Source organism: Talpa europaea (genome assembly GCF_964194135.1).
Source record: "Talpa europaea genome assembly, chromosome: 3".
Classification (NCBI taxonomy): Eukaryota; Metazoa; Chordata; class Mammalia; order Eulipotyphla; family Talpidae; genus Talpa; species Talpa europaea.
In genome coordinates this window covers 49,665,248-49,682,718 of record NC_140069.1, presented here as the reverse complement: position 1 = coordinate 49,682,718, position 17,471 = coordinate 49,665,248, and the positions used below count along the sequence as shown (strand labels likewise).

General features: G+C 37.5%; 1 protein-coding gene across 3 annotated transcripts in view; it reads right to left on the bottom strand.

The window, feature by feature from the left end:
* Nucleotides 1-17,471, bottom strand: part of SLCO5A1 (solute carrier organic anion transporter family member 5A1) — a gene marked incomplete at both ends in the record, with an annotated part of 134,313 nt that overhangs the window by 66,333 nt on the left and 50,509 nt on the right. For all 3 annotated transcript variants that reach the window (XM_084229372.1, XM_084229373.1, XM_084229374.1), the window contains 2 exons: nucleotides 6,578-6,798; nucleotides 12,617-12,749. In XM_084229372.1, the coding sequence (XP_084085498.1) occupies nucleotides 6,578-6,798; nucleotides 12,617-12,749 (354 nt within the window). The remainder of the gene's footprint in view (nucleotides 1-6,577; nucleotides 6,799-12,616; nucleotides 12,750-17,471) is intronic.

The window sequence follows — 17,471 nt, the reverse complement described above, 5'->3', positions numbered from 1 at the left end:
TGCTCATTGAAGATATTTGTGAAAGAGAAAAGGAAAGAGAAATTTTCTCCAGCTAGATATTTTGCCAGCCATCTATTTCAATAAATGATATTTGGAAACCAGTCTAGTCCTTTCCTAAAAGCCTTAGATAATGCCAGCTTCTTAAATAAAAGTAAAATTTGAGGAAAGTATCAAATGGTCTAAAGTCAACCAAGGCATAGGTATTGCCTTGTTCGGGCGTTGACAAGGAGTAAAAATGGAAAGAATAAGAATGTGTGCATGTGTGTGTGGGGGGGTGTCATTATTATATAAAAGATTGGGATTTGAGGGGGCCTCCCTGGTGGCACAGGGGTTAAAGACAATGCTACCAAGCTATTGGCAGCCACTGCAGTGCAAGTTTGATCTCTGGCCAGGGAGCTACCCACATGGCATAGCAGACTTCTCCTGCCTCGCCTGCTGCTCCCCTCAGCAGTGTATTTCAGTAGATCTGCTTCCCACTCTCTCTGGTGAATCCTCTCACCCACCACACCTCTGACCTGTACCCCAGTTCTTGTATGCATATATAAATAAATCTTTAAAAAAGAAAAAGATTGGGATTTTTATTAAGTTAAAAAATAACCTGATCCACTCTAAAATACAAAGCATATGGGCAGGGCCCTAACTTCAAGCCTGGAAGTCTCCGGAAAGGCCCAGGGGGAGAGCTAAGGTAGTGGGGGGAAAAGGTGAAGGGGACATCTGACAGCTATAGTTGAATCAGCCGAGTTGAGAGCACGTTCTGACTATGCCACAAAGCTTTTATATTGCAGTCATGTGTAGTTTAACAACAGGGACATGTTCTGAGAAATGAGTAGTTAGATGATTTCATCTCTATGCAAACATCATAGAGTGTACTTACACAAATCTAGGTGTCACAGCCTACTTCTGCCTCCATTACAGAGGGACCACAGTCATATATGTAGTCTGTCATTGACTGAAATGTAGTTATGTCACCCAAGACATTTTTTATTTTCAATATTTCATTATGTTTTTATATCTTTTTTTTTAAATAATAAATTTTATTTTTATATTCCCCATACAATTTGTTTTTATATCTTAAAAAGCTTGCTGGCCAGAGAGAGACTGGACAATGAGTTCTTGGAGATAGCAAGGACTCATCTGGGAGCACAGCTTTAATAAGCAAACCGATCGATCTACATCTACAGCCCCAAGGACCTCCTCTAACTCTCACACACCAACTAGGTATCTCCAGATTTAATGATCTTAGGCAACCTCCCTGGCTGCATCAACCACCCTCCACCCAGAGCCTGCTAGGATCATTTAAAGTCAAGAAACTGCTTACTCTGCCCTGGCTTCCCTGCGGAAACCCTTAAGGCTCTGACCTGGGTTCCCCTGACTTCTATTTCAGTGTCCTGTTCAAAACTGGTGCTTCCTGTGTGGCCCTGAGTAGCTTGGAGTCTCTTTCTTGTCTTGGAAAATGTAAGCAACATATTCTTTTTTCAATAACAATGTTCTTCCATGTCATCACTCAGTTAACATCCATAAATAAAACCCTTTATTTATAAAACGCTTTATTAAAATAAAGCCCTTTATTTTTGCGGGTTGGCCAGATAACCAGAACTATCTGCATTATCTATGCATCATGGGGTTTTTATTATTTTTACCTAAAGCTGTCTCTTTTTTGTAATGACAAATGTGGTTTTCTTTTTAAAAAGACTGTTTTTTCTCAGTACACTTTTAAAATTTTTAAAATTATTTTGTATCTAGTCAAACTGAGTTTTTCAAGTGCCTCATTTTTAATTTGCAATAAAAGTTTACAACTTGATTTTTTTTTTTAATAGAGGCATGCTTTTATTTATTTATTTGTTTGTTTGTTTGTTTGTTTTTTTGTTTATACATGCACTGGGTACAGTCAGAAGCGCGGGAGGGTGGGAGACTTCACCAGAGCCAGAGCGGGGAGCAGAGCAGGCAGAAGGACCGAAGTACACTGCTGAGGGGAGCAGCGGGCGGCAGGAGAGGTCTGCGCGCCATGTGGGACCCTCCTCCGGTGGCCGGGGAGCAGCCGGGGATCGAACCGGCGCTGCAGAGGCCGCGGGCAGCTTCGCAACCCAGCGCTCAACCGCTGCGCCACCGGGGAGGCCCCACAACTTGATTTTTTCAAAAGAGTGAACAAATTGCAGGCATCTGTTAGTAAAGGTCTGAAATAATTGTCAAAAAAAAAAAAAAAACCTTCGGGTACATATTATAAAATAGGTTCCTTTAACATCTCTCCCTGGCACTCTGTGAGTCCCTTAGTACTTAGAGAAAGGGCTCAATTTGTCATTTTCCTTTAATTTTTTAGCTTTTATTATCTGTATACTTTTCAACTACCTGGTGTATCAAAAGATGGGTGGAAGAGCGCGGCACCATGCATTGAAAATGTCAATAACTCCATTCATGTCTGTAAGTCTTGGACCTGTTTGTGTATTTCATGGGCATGCAGGAGATAAAGCTTTTCAAAATCTGTTTTCCAAGAGCATCAAACCATTTTTAATGGCATCTTTCTCTGAAAGCAAAACTAAAGCTGTTCTTTATAAGAAATTCAGCTAACACTGGACTCAAGTGCCCCTATTTCCTGTTCACTTTCTTTGACATAAATGGTCCCCTGGTTGCCCCAATACAAGTCCCATGAAAGTATTGCAATTTCTCCCTCCCCTCCATAACAACATTGGCAAAGGCATAGGGACTTGCCAGTAAAGGAGTAGAATAGCCTGCTGACCCGGGCATGCCGGTCACTTTTAGGCCAGCACACGGGGCTCCTAGACACTCACTACTCACAGTGGACAGAAATGACAGCTGTTAGGACCCAAAACACATCATTAGTGGTTACTGGCCACAGTACCATCCTGCTTGTTTAAACCTGACGCTAATGAGTATTTTTATATATCTTTCTAAGCAAATACTCCTCTGATGAGTAACCCCACTGTTAATTTGCCCTGAGTAGAAAGAGTTTTATTTTTCAGGAATTCTTTGCCAGGGCTATTACCATCTACTTTTTACCTCATAAGTTTATCAGTCCCATATAAAGGTTTGACTTAACACACACACACACACACACACACACACACTTTGCAAAAAAAAAATAATAAAGGGAAAAGGAAACAAAAAATGAATGAGAAATAAAGAAAACATAATAGAACAGAACCCCCATTTTTCCCTGTAAAAGAATTAAATATGTCTGTAACATCCCTCCTGGATTTCAGATTTGACTCTGAGTTTCTCGGTCACCAAATATGTTGTTTAATCATCATTAGTGAAACACAGAGATCTTCTAACTTCTTTATGAAAAACAAAGCTTTTTCCAACTATGTTCGAGAGCACTGGTTCTCTCAGTGTGGTCCCTGGACCACCAGTATCAGTATCACTAGGGAACTTGTTAAAATGCAAATTATCAGATCATACCCCAGAATTCCTGAATCAGGGAGGGAAGTTGCAAAGGCCCTGAGGTGAGGGCATGACTGTCACATCTGAAGTCCAATGATGAGCCCACTGGGAAGAATAAACAAGTGGAACTCCAAGAAGGAGGTGGTGTCAAAGAGGTAATCAGGAGCTAAGTCATAGCTCTGCTAGGTCAAATAGAAAGGGGACTTCTCTGTGACTAAATGGGAAAGCATAGAAACTTTGAACAGAAGAGTAGCATAGTACTCTGTTCAAAACACTATACATAGACAACTCCCCCCACCACACACACCTTTTTTTTTCTATTCCACTTCCTTCTCTCTCCAGTCCACCCACTAGAGTGCTTCCAAATGTCAGCTCTACCTTGCCACTATCCATTAGGGAAAATTTCAGGAAAAGTTTACCTGAGGCTCTCTGTGGTCTTCCCTTACTTTTTCAATCTTAGTTCCTAGGCCTCTTCATGTGTATCCAAGACACAACCACAGTGCACTCACTCAGCATTCTCAACCACATCTACACCCACCACCCACCTCCAGCTAACCAATGCTTCAAGATTTTCAAGGTCCTTCTCAAATCCCCCTTCCATAAAAACCTTCCCTAAGACCTCAACTCAGTGCTGCCCTGTCTGCATTTGAACCTCACACCACTTTGTCTCTCTTCATTTATGGTCTTTCCATCCACACACGTTCTGATTTCCTCTGTGGACTGTAAGCTCAAGGAAGGAAAACTGTGTCTCACTTATTTTCATACATGCTACAGCATGGAGTACAACACTTTCATAGAGTGAACAACAAATTAAATGATAATATAATCATTTAGAAAACAAAATTGTCTTTCAATGGCATCTTTAAATCACTTCATCACACCAGATATATTGGTTTTATTTAGCTAGGGCTATAAAAAATATTATACACTAATATAAGCAAATGTCTAGCAGGAAAAAAGTCGTTTGCATTTTATTTAATAAATTTTATATAATATGCTAAGCCATTAAATTGAAAGTGAACGCAAAAATAAAATTTTTCTTATGGTTAATTGTCACCAAAAGTTTTCTATTCAGGAAGATACCCAGCTAAATTTAGAAGACTTTAAAATGCTGAACCTTAAGCCTCAGGAAAATTGATTCACTTAAATATTTTAAGTGTTTATTTTTATTGGTAAGATCTTGATGCAATCAATGCTAATCGCTTTATGGGAAGGTGATGCAGACACCCTAAAATTTCTGCTTTGCCTTTTGTGGTGTTTTAAAACAGTCTGATTCCTGCATAATTTATAACATGAACCTGGAAACACTGAGTCAGATTTTCCCAATGTCTATCATTAAAATGTGGAGGTGGGGAGTGGAAAGCATCATATATTTTCTTCGAGCTTTGTCTGCAACAGTACTTTCCAAAAGACCACCACTCTGCATGTCCGACAGCATTCTCTTTTAAGGAAATACAGATTGCTATCTTTTCAGCTCCTTTACAAAGAAGCTGATATTGGTAAGCAAATTTCAAATATGAAATAAAAGCCTGCTGGGTCCCAGATCAGGCTGCCCCAAGATATGTGAAAATAGCATATTGATTATTTTGAATTACAAAAAAAAAAAACAAACAAAAAAAACAGGGATTGAATGTAGCCCCAAACTTCCCCTTTTCTTAAAAGCATAAATCTTCTCTGACCCTCCTACTCTCTGTCTCCCTGAAGGCAGGAAATAAATCTTTATGTGAAAGGAACTGTCCCCACACAGAGATAGAGAGACACCTTATCATCAGAGTCAGGAATACGAAGCTATATAAACAAGCTCTGCTTACCTCACTAAATTCATTGTCCAAACAAAAAAATTCAAGAATTTCTTTGTCTCATGTTTGTCACAGATTTATTGCTTCTTTGTCTAAATGCTATAAAAACTGGCTGTCTTGGTAACTCACTAAGTTCCATATCCTATGGACCTCTATCTACATGAAATTAAATTAGTCTCTTGCTAATCTCTCTCATGTCAGTTTATTATTGGACTAATCACAGGAGTCAAAGGAAGAGAAGTGGGAGATTCCCTGAAAATTTCCCCTGCAGACCAAAAGAAGCCCTGTTCTAGGAAACAAGGCAAGGGAAAAGAGGATCTGGGAATCAAACTGAGTTAACTCAAAAAGAAACCTTTGCAAGAGATCTTTAGATCCATTGCATCAAGACGTTAATAATGAACTTAAGCTTTGTAATACAAATGTAATACAAAGCAACAGTGAAATGATTCTTAGTGACTTAATTTATCCTTTTGAAAATCAGATTCAATATTTAGTTGACTGTCATTTCCTAATAGAGTTATTAGATACTCTAAAGGAAAGCAATTATGTGCAAAATAAATTTGAATTAATTTTAAATATTCTGATTGAACATGATTGCATTGTCAACACTAACTGAATCATTTTTAACAAGACATTTTCATGTTAGGCACCTAGTAAAACAGGATTTCTTTTTAACAGGAGCAAGAGTAGCTAGAAGTTCCAGTCTAGATGCCACTAGAGGAGCTTGTACAAGTGAAAGTAATAAATTGAACTAGTTCTGTGTCCTAATTTGGAGGATTGGCCACAAATGTGAGATTTAGGCACAGGGTGAAAAAGTTGATAATTTATCAGAAACACTGATAAGAAAATAAGAATAGTAACAGATTTTATAAACCATCTACCCATCATTGTTAAAACACTCCTCTTATTCTTTCTTTCAAAAGAAAATGTTCCCCTGAAACCAACCATCCATTATATAAAGCAATAGTATTTTAAAAATCAGATATCTCTAATTACAGTAAATGACATATACATATATAAATGTCTATATCTTTAAGATCTAAATCAGTGCTTCTCAAACTGCCTGTGAAGAAGGACCATTTACTTAATATTCTTTTCAGTCTATCATATACTGATACTTGTGCAAAATATATTGAAGATGAATTAGAAAATTTTAAAAATATACAAAATGAAAGCACAAAGTATCTCATTATTATTATTTTTATTATATTCAAAGACACAAAATCACTCTGTCAATTTTTTTTTAAGTTTCTCACTTACTCTCAACTTTGGTTGTTACTTAGCTGATACAGTTGATAGGCAGCACTGGCCTGGCACCCACTTTGAGTAGCACTGATACAAAGTAGCATGCTCTTATTTATTCAAAAGGTATCCTTTACCTCTGACATCCTTTCCAAATCCCATAGAAGAAACTTTTTTGTCCACTTGTTCGTTATTGTTTGATTTCTCCTTCATAACGTCATCGTCATCACTAACAACTTCGACAGAAAATTTTTTCTTTTTCTTTTTCTTGTGTCGAGGCGGAAGCTTTTTTGGAAAAGTAAACATTGGGAATATCACAAGAAACATTGCAATGGCACAAAGGAGGAATCCACTCCACCTAAAAAAAATCAGGAAATGTGAATGGCATTTATGGCTTTTGTAACACATGTGAGAAAAAACTAGCAAAGCAGAAGTTTGTGGTGATAAATTTCTCCAGAGAAAACTTTTACCATGATCAGTTGCAAAGTAAATAGCAAGTTGGATAAGCTTATCCAACTTCAGTAGCTTATTGAGAATTTCACTCCAGTATTTTTGAGCACGTATGTTATTTCTGTTAATCGATATTGTTATAGCATGCTTTATGTATTGTTGCAGACATATTTTTCTTAAAAGAAAACCATTGATATCTCATGTAAAATATACTTCAGACTAATGATGGCATTCAAATATTTTCCTTCAAGGAATTACGGATGTATTGGCTCCTTTGACGTGGTAATTTACAAGAAGTATCTGTTTAGCCTAAGTCCAGTTTCTAGCACAGAGCTCCAAAAACCCCTGAAATTCTGAAGTGTAAAAGTGTCCTTTGCTATGTTAATGAAATGAATTTGGATAAGTCCCTATTTTTTTATTATTGATTAAACTTTTTTACTTTCTTACATTGTTGTTCATTTTTGTACAATATTTGATTTCTCTCCTGAGGTGTCATCCCCATAAATGTTCTACCACCACATCACCCATGAACCATCACCATAGTCCCTTGTGTTCTTCCCTCTCTTTCCCTTGGTGTATGCTTCAGATCTATAGTTTGGCTGCAAGTTTTGTTGAGAAGCCCCTACTTAACCCTAAAATGGAGGCTGATTGCCTGGGAAGCCAACTTTATGAGTAGGGAATGGAAGTTTCAGCCCTACCCCAACCGACCTGGAGGCAAAGTGTGTTCAATCTCCAAAAGTTGTTGATTTAAGCAGCAGATTTAAGTTGAATTGTAGGAACCCCAACTGGTATCAGAGAATTACCTGATGTAGGGGAGAAACCCACACATTGTCACAGTGGCCAGAATCACCAGCGCCTCTTAACAGCATTCACAATCCTTTACCAAGCACAAGGGCTATCAAAGATATTTACACTTGATCCTTGCTTCAGGAACATATAATGTAGTTGTAATCCAGCTAAACATACAAAAAATAATCCCCAAGAAATGCCAAGAATGTATACAATTGAGTGATAGATTGTGTAGTATATATAGACTATAAATGTTATAAAAGTTCGGTGGGAAAATCAAGACATGTCTGAGAACTTGGTAGGAGATGTAGAACATTGTTTTCTAGAAGTGAGATTCTGTTTCTCAGCTCCTCTGAAGTGGCCATGCTGTGAAGACCCAAGAGCACATACCCAGTGGAACTCAAATTCTAGTTCTGCATTAGAGCCATGGGTTAAAGACAGGAACTTCTTGCTGCCTATTCCACAAGGGCAATTTCTTAGTGCTCTTAAATCATTTTTCAGCAAATAGAGAACTTGTTCCTACCTAACAGGTTGTCATTTCCATAGTAGAATTCCTCCACTTCAAACTTTCTTTAAAGCGTCCACATTCGTAAATGCTTGTATTTTGTCTTCTATGTTAACATGGTCCCATCACTTGTGACAGGAACACAAGCAGATTTAAGCATTAATGTCAAATTCAAGTCAGTAAGAATATAGATCAATTTCATAGTGATAATTCATTTTTTTAAAAATAGTGCTTCTATTAAAGTGCTATTATGAGCTGCTAGAGGTCACAGTTTAGCTAAAAGAATGATTCTTAGAACCAGGCATTAATAACCCATTATGTTAATTTCAAAGATATTTAAAGCAATATCAAATAAAAAGATTTTTGAACAATCATAAAATAGCTTTATTTTGAGAAAATTGCTCAGGGCAGACTTTGAGAAATCTCAATTATACAGAATGTAATCATGAACCCAGTGCCTGAAACAAATTAGGTGCTCAAAAAAATTTCCTGAATAAATAACTTGAATGAGATAGGTTTTAAAAATTAAAGTCATCTGTCTGTAAGAGGCATAGCTATTATAGTATCTGGCCTCTTTCATACTTGGCCACTTATAAGGTTTTCACTAATCTAACCCTTTCTTTTGGGAAACTGTGTTCAAGTCCCCTGAGCTCTTTCAGTTCCCTAGGCCTCTCAAGAGGGAGTTCCTTACCTCCCTTTTTTCCAGAACAGGGCAGGCAGCATTTGTGTAAGGGATGGTTTTTTGAACTGTGACTTTGACAGACCAAGTTTTTAATCCCACATTTTACTAGCTCTAATATCCTATTTCACTTTCTAAACTGTCTTTTCATCTGAAAGAAGAGCAATAATAAATGTTTTTCAGGATCATTCTAATTGATAAGACTATATATATATAGATAGATAAGATATATTGATAAGACTATATATATATATATAAAGAACCTAATAAAATACAGCAAAATCAGCAATCAATTCATGGTAACTAGTTTTGTGCATTTATGATCTGCACTCAGGCCCCATCCAGAGATATTGCTTAAAATTATATGTAAGGGGCCTCCCTGGTGGCACAAGGGGTTGAGACACAACCTATGAGGCTATCCACAGCCACTGCAGCACGAGTTTGATCCCTGGCCAAGGAAGTGACCCACATGGTGCAGCAGACCTTTCCTGACTCCACCTGCTCCCCTCAGCAGTGTATTTCAGCCAGTCTGCCTGTTCTGTTCCCCACTCTGTCTCTGGTGTATCCTCTCACCCCCCACACCTCTGACCTGTACCACAGTTCTCCTATGCATAAATAAGTCTTTAAAAAAATTAATCTAAAAAAATTATATGTAAATATTAAAGATACCCTGGTAATAACCCAAAGTGAAAGCAAATAACAGGAAAAGGGAAGGAATTAAGCAAATAAGCAAAAAGTAAAAAGTTCAGATCATTTCAAAGCAGAACAAACCAGCCCACATAACTTCAATGGTCTCCAGTAATGATATAGGCATATGACATAATGATGGTACCAAGAGACCCCCAAAGAGAAGCTGAGAAAGATAACAAGTTATGAGCTATATCTTGTATGGAACAAGATACAGCAGTAAGAGCTAAAATTAAAAATTCAGGGTATCTAACTACCTTTCATGAATCTAATCTCAAACTATTCACTAAGTATGTGGGGGAAGGGGAATTGTTAGTTATTGCCAAGACCTCTGCCTTGGACTTAGCTTCTTATCCCAGCTTCATGGACTTGAGACTTTGGGCAAGGAATTCAAAACACTGAGCATCAGTTTTCTTATCTGCAAAATGGGCATATTAGTGACTATAGGTATTTGCCATAAAGTTTACATGAAAATGTTTTTAAAAGCTCTTAGTGTGATGATTGACAGATAGTAAGCATCTGATAAATATTAGTGATAAATATGAATTATTCATCCATTCATTCCTTTGCCTTTTCAATATGTTTATTGAAAAACCTATATTTACTGGTAGGCATCATATAAAATAACATTGTATCAAGTAACTAGTTTTTGGTCAAGCCTGTTTCAAATAGCATCAGTCATTAAACAGCATTCATTTTTATTATTTTTTTAAAGATTTATTTATTTATGCATACAAGAGCTGGGGCTCAGGCCAGAGATATGGGGGGCGGGGCAGTGAGAGGACTCATCAGAGAGAGTGGGGAACAGAACAGGCAGATTGAAATATACTGCTGAGGGGAGCAGTGAGTGAGTCAGGAAAGGTCTGCTGCTGCGCCATGTGGGTAGCTCCTTGGCTGGGGATCGAACTCGTGCTGCAGTGGCTATGGACAGCTTCATAGGTTGCGTCTTAACCTCTTGCACCACCAGGGAGACCCAACAGCATTCATTTTTAAAGAGACCCCTATTATATATTTCTATATTGATTAATTTTATCATTCGTAGAGCTAATATTGAGTAATTAAAATGAATTGAGCTACCTGAACATTGGTTAAATTTAAAGAACTGAATAGTAGCTAACATCTATGTGGCAAGAACTATATATATATAGACTAATTTATTCCTTACAGCCCTATGAAGCAGGTACTATATAATTACTTCTACTTTATGGGTTTAAATGGGTTTGAATTTTTTTTAAAAAAAGTGGACAAAGAGACTCTAAGTAACTTCCCCAAGGTCACACAGCTATTAAGTGGCAGAGTGGAAATTGCTACCAGTTGGATTGCTGTCTACTAGAAAGCTTTTTAAAGACAGCATAAAAGCACTTGTAAGTCTAAGGTTACTGGCTTCTTCCTCCTTCCTGCCTCTGAATTGGTCCTCCTTGCCTTTTTCTGTCCCTCTACCATGCTCTTCTCATCAACATCTATATAGAACACAGACCATATAATGGATGTCACAAATATATTTTAGTGTTCTGAAAATTAAAGAAAGTCCTTCCTCTGACTTATTTCAGGATGGCAAAGAAAACAATAGTAGAAACCAAAAGTTCAGTATTGGTCAATAACTTAAAACTCCTGTGTTATTCCCCTAATACTAAGAAAGGAGTTGCTTCCTTTTCGGGATTTTAAAATTCCACTAGGTCAGGCTCATCTAGATCTTAGTATTTCCACCTTCAAAGAGCATATCTTACAAAGAGTGATCTATAACTTAATATTTACTAACTGCTTTGAAAATAGTATCAAGAGTATTACCACATACCTCATAGTTATGAGTTTATTATTTCATAATGAAATACAAGTACTCTAAGAAACTCTTTAGAAAGCAATTACTTGACATTAAATTCTAATACCAAATTATTCTTTTTATAAAATGAAAATTTCTTATTAGCACATGCATATTACTAATCCATGTTAAATGAATCTGGGATGCCAATAATTTCCATTAGTGCTTGCAGTCACTAAGAAAAAAAAATTATATTCAAGTTGAGAATCACAAAGAACTCAAACACAGTGCTGGCTATTTGGATAAATAACATAACACCCAAAATTAGAGTTCTCATTATTTATTTAGCAAGACAATTAGGTGCCGGCAGATGACAGAGCAGCTAAATCTCTAGCACACATAGAGAAACAGTTACCAAGTGATAAGATTCACTAAGAGCATGACAATGGAAAAGCAGGGCTAGAGTTCTGGGCAGTGGGGGAAGGCTGACAAAGCAGAAACACAAATATAAGAAGGAAATGGAAAAAAATCATTTTATAATAGAAAAACTCATTTTATAATGGAAAAAATCATTTTGTAAAGACAGAAAAGATGATGAAAGCTATGATTAAAATACACAGGAAGGTCCTGACTCCATCACACTGTCCTTCTTCTCCAGTCCGCTATAAAGGAAACAACCCTAAAGGGTATGGATTAAGTTGATGTTCCCAAACTGGCTATATTAATTTCCTCTGGCTGCTAAAACAAATGATCACACCAAGGTTTAAAACAACACAAATTTATTATCTGATACTTCTGCAGGTCAGAAGTTGAAAATGGGTTGGCAGGACTGCATTCCTTTTGGTGACTCTTGGGGAAGAACCCATTTCCTGGCTTTTCCTAGCTCCCAGAGTCCACTGGCAGTCCTCCGCCCACGGTGCCATCTAAGCAGATCACGCCAACCTCTGTTTTAATCATCATTTCTCCTTGTCTTACCCTGACTCTCCTGACTCCCTCTTTCCCTCATAAGGACTCCTGAGACTATACTGAGCCATCCAGGTCATCCAGGATAATCTCCTCATCTCAAGATCCTTAGCTTAATCACATCCTCAAAGTCCCTTTACCATCTAAGGTAAAATATTGCTAGGTCCTGGAATTAGATCATAGATATCTTAAACGTTGTTATTCTGCCTACCACCACTTCTTAGGTGTCGATTAGCTTTGTTTCATCTTCCCATTGGGGAAAATTTTATCTTAACTACAATGACACTATCAGTTAATTATCAATAATAATACATGAAATGAAAAATTTAGTAAACAAGACTTACCAGTTTCCGATGAAACGAGGGTCATTCTGATCAAGGTGAACAGGATTTCTGGGGTCAACATAAAAACCAATAAGAAGACCACCTAATAAATATCCCACTGCAGGACCAAGTGCTCCCATGACATACATGATGGCTGAGAAGACAGAAGGGGAAATGTGAAATATAACAACATTTCATTAGTTGTCTAAATTTAGTCAGACCATGCATGAGCCACATTTTAACCCAATTCGAGACTTTCAAAAACAGAGAACTTTAGATATTGGGTCTATGTATATTGATATTTGGATTGGCAACAAACGGCCCTTATTTAATTATTATTATCCTCTTAAAACATTAAAATCATTGGGCCTCCCTGGCGGCACAAGGGATTAAGACACAACCTATGAAGCTCGCCACAGCCACTGCAGCACAAGTTCAATCCCCAGCCAGGGAGTTACCCACATGGTGTAGCAGATCCCTCCTGATTCGCCTGCTGCTCCCTTCAGCAGTGTATCTCAGTCAATCTTCCTGTTCTGTTCCCCACTCTGTCTCTGGTAAATCCTCTCACCCCCTCTGCACCTGGGCCTGTACCCCAGTTCTTACATGTATAAATAAATAAATCTTTAAAAAATTAGAATCATCTGGAGAAACTTTTGGTTGCTTTTGTTTCATTGTTTAATATAAGTTCTCAGACCACACCCCAGACCCAATAAATTATAAAATTCTGATTTATCAGACCCCACCTCATTAATGAGGCAGTCACCAGGTAACCAAGAGATCAAAGGAAGTCTCAAGATAGGAAGAAAAGAGTAGATGTCATTTACACAGCTAGGAGATTCTAACATTTAAGGGAACTCAATGCCAGATTTTCCCCTGAAGCTGGATGTTTGCGTGGACTGGAAAAACTGGTGCCCTCAGATCACTAGTATTTTTCAAGTTACCACTTTAGAATCAAAAAATTTCTCACAATGCATTTGTCTTATTGGTAGCTGAGGAATCTCAGTTAAAAATCACTAAACCTCCTCAAACGGCATGAATCAGAAGGTCCAAATGAAAAGCACCAATCCACAGCAGAATTAAAAAATAATAAAACACATGTCTGAAGCAGGGGTGAGGTGGGGTCTTACTGTTAGTAGATCAGAAAGGTTGTACTTTCACCAAAAAAATGTGGTCATCAACATGAACTTACAGCAAAAAAACAAACAAAACAAATTTGCTGTCATTCCTTTATATTGATTTTACTCCTGTGATTTAAAATTTTAAAAAAATAATATTTTGCTGATTTTTAAATTTTAAGGTAAGATGTGAAATTCTTAGAAAGTCATAGAAAAATCTAGCCACACTACACACCAACTATTTTTCATGTTGTTGAAATTCAGTTATTTGGAGACATCAATACACACTCTTAAAGTACTCCTGTGTGCTAGGCCTGAGAACAAACTCTTGATACATGTCTTTTATTTCTATCACTATCACCTGCATTCAAATCACTGAGTAAATAAGTGGGTTACTGATTCCTTTCAATAGTGCTTATTTACCAGGAAGCAAAGTGGAATAATCAGAATAGCTACACCTTACTTTATCATCTACACCTAAATAAACAGACTAATCTTGTACCTTCTGTTACTTGTAACTACAGACAGTAATTTAACACCTGCTCTCAATTTTCACACTATTCCAAAAAGAAAAAGTGCAGTGTTTATTTTACAGAATCATCTGCTTGTAACAATAAGACATTTAGGTTCTTCAACTTCTCCATCTGTGTTTGGAAATGGAGAATAAAGGCACAGCCTCAAGTAATGGGTTTTCTTTTGAAATCATGCTTTTAATAAAATAAAATTAGAACTTTGATAAATATCTTAACTTCTCTGTCTATAGCCTAAAACAGAACTCAAGAATAGAAAGTACTTTTCCAGTTCCAGGTATTCCCATATGCATGTGAAGATAAAATTTATGTTTACACCTTCAGGCGAACCAGCACCATTTACAACTTAAAACTGTAATGAGGCCAAAATGTGACATGAATCATCTTCCCAAAATAGTTCTTCTGGCATGAAAGAGACTGTCTTACAAACACAGACAGGGAAGAGGGTATTTCCGCCATATTGTTTATGCCCGCGGCACTTGAGAACATAATCTCAGAGTGCCAAGAAGCATTGTGCAGCATGCAAGCTGGCAGGACCTCGCAATTATCCAGTGAATGGAAAGCCAATTAGATAACTACTTTATGAAATGTAGATGTAGACTTTTTAAAATTCAGCTATATAATCAGGGAATTTTAAAATGTAGCAAACACTTATAATTCCTTCGGAATCATTAACAGAAAAAAATATATGCATATTTATACACTATGCAATACTATATATGGCAACTATACCATATATAAATATATTAAAATATGTGAATAAGTATAAATATATGTCAGTGAACTTGTTATATAACTTAGCCCCATTTAGAAAATAATTCAGTCTGGCTATTCAGTTAACATTTATTATTTGATTATCCAATGGCACTTTTTTATTTTAATTTTATTTTATATATAAATTTTACATCATTCTTCCTCTTTGTACAATGCATGTTTTCTCCTCTCAGGCAAAATTCCCACCACCAATTCACCCGTGTACCATCACCATAGTCCCTTGTGTAAGAACACATTCCCTCCCCTGTTTTCATCCCTTTCCCTCTCCCTCCCTTGCAGAGTGTCTCTGATTAATAGCTGCCTGTTAGTTTTATTTTTTAATTTATCATAATTACTTTTTCCCTGGTCTCTTATTTGGTTCCCCTACATTGCTCCTATAAGTAAAACCAGCCGGTATTTTTCTTTTTCCTTCTGGCTTATTTCACTGAGCATGATCCCTTCCAGATCCATCCATGTTGCTGCGAATGACATTAGTTTATCTTTTTTTGATTGCTGAACAGTATTCTGTTGTGTATATATACCACATCTTCTTGATCCAGTCATCTAATTTGGGGCATTTGGGTTGTTTCCAAGTCTTACCTATTGTAAATAGTGCTGCAATAAACATAGGGGTGCAGGCATCCTTTTGAATTAATGTGTTTGTGTCCTTTGGATAGATTCCTAAGAGTGGGACTGCTGGGTCATATGGAAGCTCCTCCAATGGCACTCTTCTAGAACTTATTAGAGGAGCCAATTGTTGAAGCAAACCCATACCACTCACTCTCCTGATCAAGACTTCCCAGTCACCCTCAATGCCTGAAGAAAAAATTTAATTTGCTCTACCTGGAGTTCTGGAATGGGAACCTGAAAACCTACTGCTCAGCACTCTCCACAGAGAGAAGCTCAGAACAAGCCTGGGAGAGCTACCTCCCTTCCCCTCAGACCTCATGGTGCTCCTAAGTCTTTCTACCTGTCTGAATATTACCCCTTCTTCAGGACCCACCCACATCCAGCAGAGTGACCTGTATCCTCAAGGTTCTTGAGACTATATACTGTCTATTCCAGCAGACTCCACTTTTTCATCTTGTATCTCTATGAGTGGAAACTTTTAGTATTTACCCACAGTGTGCTTCTGAATATAAATAATGCTGGTTGTTCCATCAAATCATATCCCATATCTAGCTCCTTCTCTGTGCCTCTACTCTGCCTCAGGCCATCACTGTCACTCATCTGAAAAACTACTATAGACTTTTCAACTGGTATACCTGCTTCTGCCCTTACTTTCCTACAGTGTATTTTCAACACAGCAGCTTTAATGATCTTCTAGAAACATGAGCCAGATCATGTCATTTTTTGTTCACACCCTCCAATGGTGTCCCATTTCACTCACAGGAAAAGCCAAAGTCCTTTTCCATATTTGTACACACATCCCTTATTATCACTCCACTTCACCTCCTATCCCTCTTCTTATCTACTAGACTGGTCATACCACCCTCCTCTTTGTTCTTAACCTCCCATACCTCCTCTTACATACCCATCTCATGGTATTAGCACTTGTTCTATGTGCAGGTATGCATGTGCACACATGTGCATGTGTATATGTGTGCATGTCCATGTGCATGTATGTAGCATTCTTCCTCATAGGTCATCCTTTACATCCTACAGGTAGTTATTCACACAGTTCCTTCTCACTGAAGCCTTATCCAGCCATCCTACCTAAACCTTGAACACTTTCACCAACTCCGCCTACCCTTTCTTTGCTTTATTTTTCTCCTTAGCATACACTGTCATCAAACATATTTCCTTTGTGCATTTTGACCAGTCTTCCCCAACTGGAACATAAGGTCTGCAAAAGCAGGAATTCTTGTCAGTGATGTTCACTGCTGTGTTCTTTCCCATGACACATTACTTCATCACTCTCATCCGGTCAATGAACGTTCTACTGTCATTAACAATAGGCGATGTCAGTGATGAACCTCTTCTTTGGTGTATATCATTTCAATGACAGTAGACATCAATCCATATTTCACTCGATAATTTTATCTATTGGGATTGTGTCTCATTAGAGCGCATCAGACCTTCATTGGTTTCTTTCATGATAAAGAGCTTGTACTGGCCGTTCAGGCTGTTCTACAAATTAGTAATAGAAATAGAAATTCCAGCTTTTTCTTTCTAAACTGCATGGATAGTCTCACATACCCATGCCCAACTTCCCTTTGAAAGAACACTGGACCATTCAATTCAGTTGAGAGTAAATATGCCCTGCTCTTTATTTCTACTTCCCCAATTATTTCTGTCTTATTTTTAGATGTAGCTCTTCATCTTTGACAGCAGACGCCATATCATATATAGCACGATGCAGTCTTTGAGGCACAGATTCTAAACTCCTGGATTCAAATCCCTGCTTCAAGCCTTGCTAATTGTATGCCCTTTAACAAGTTACTTAACCTGAGACTTTTTCCTCAATTGAGATGGTAA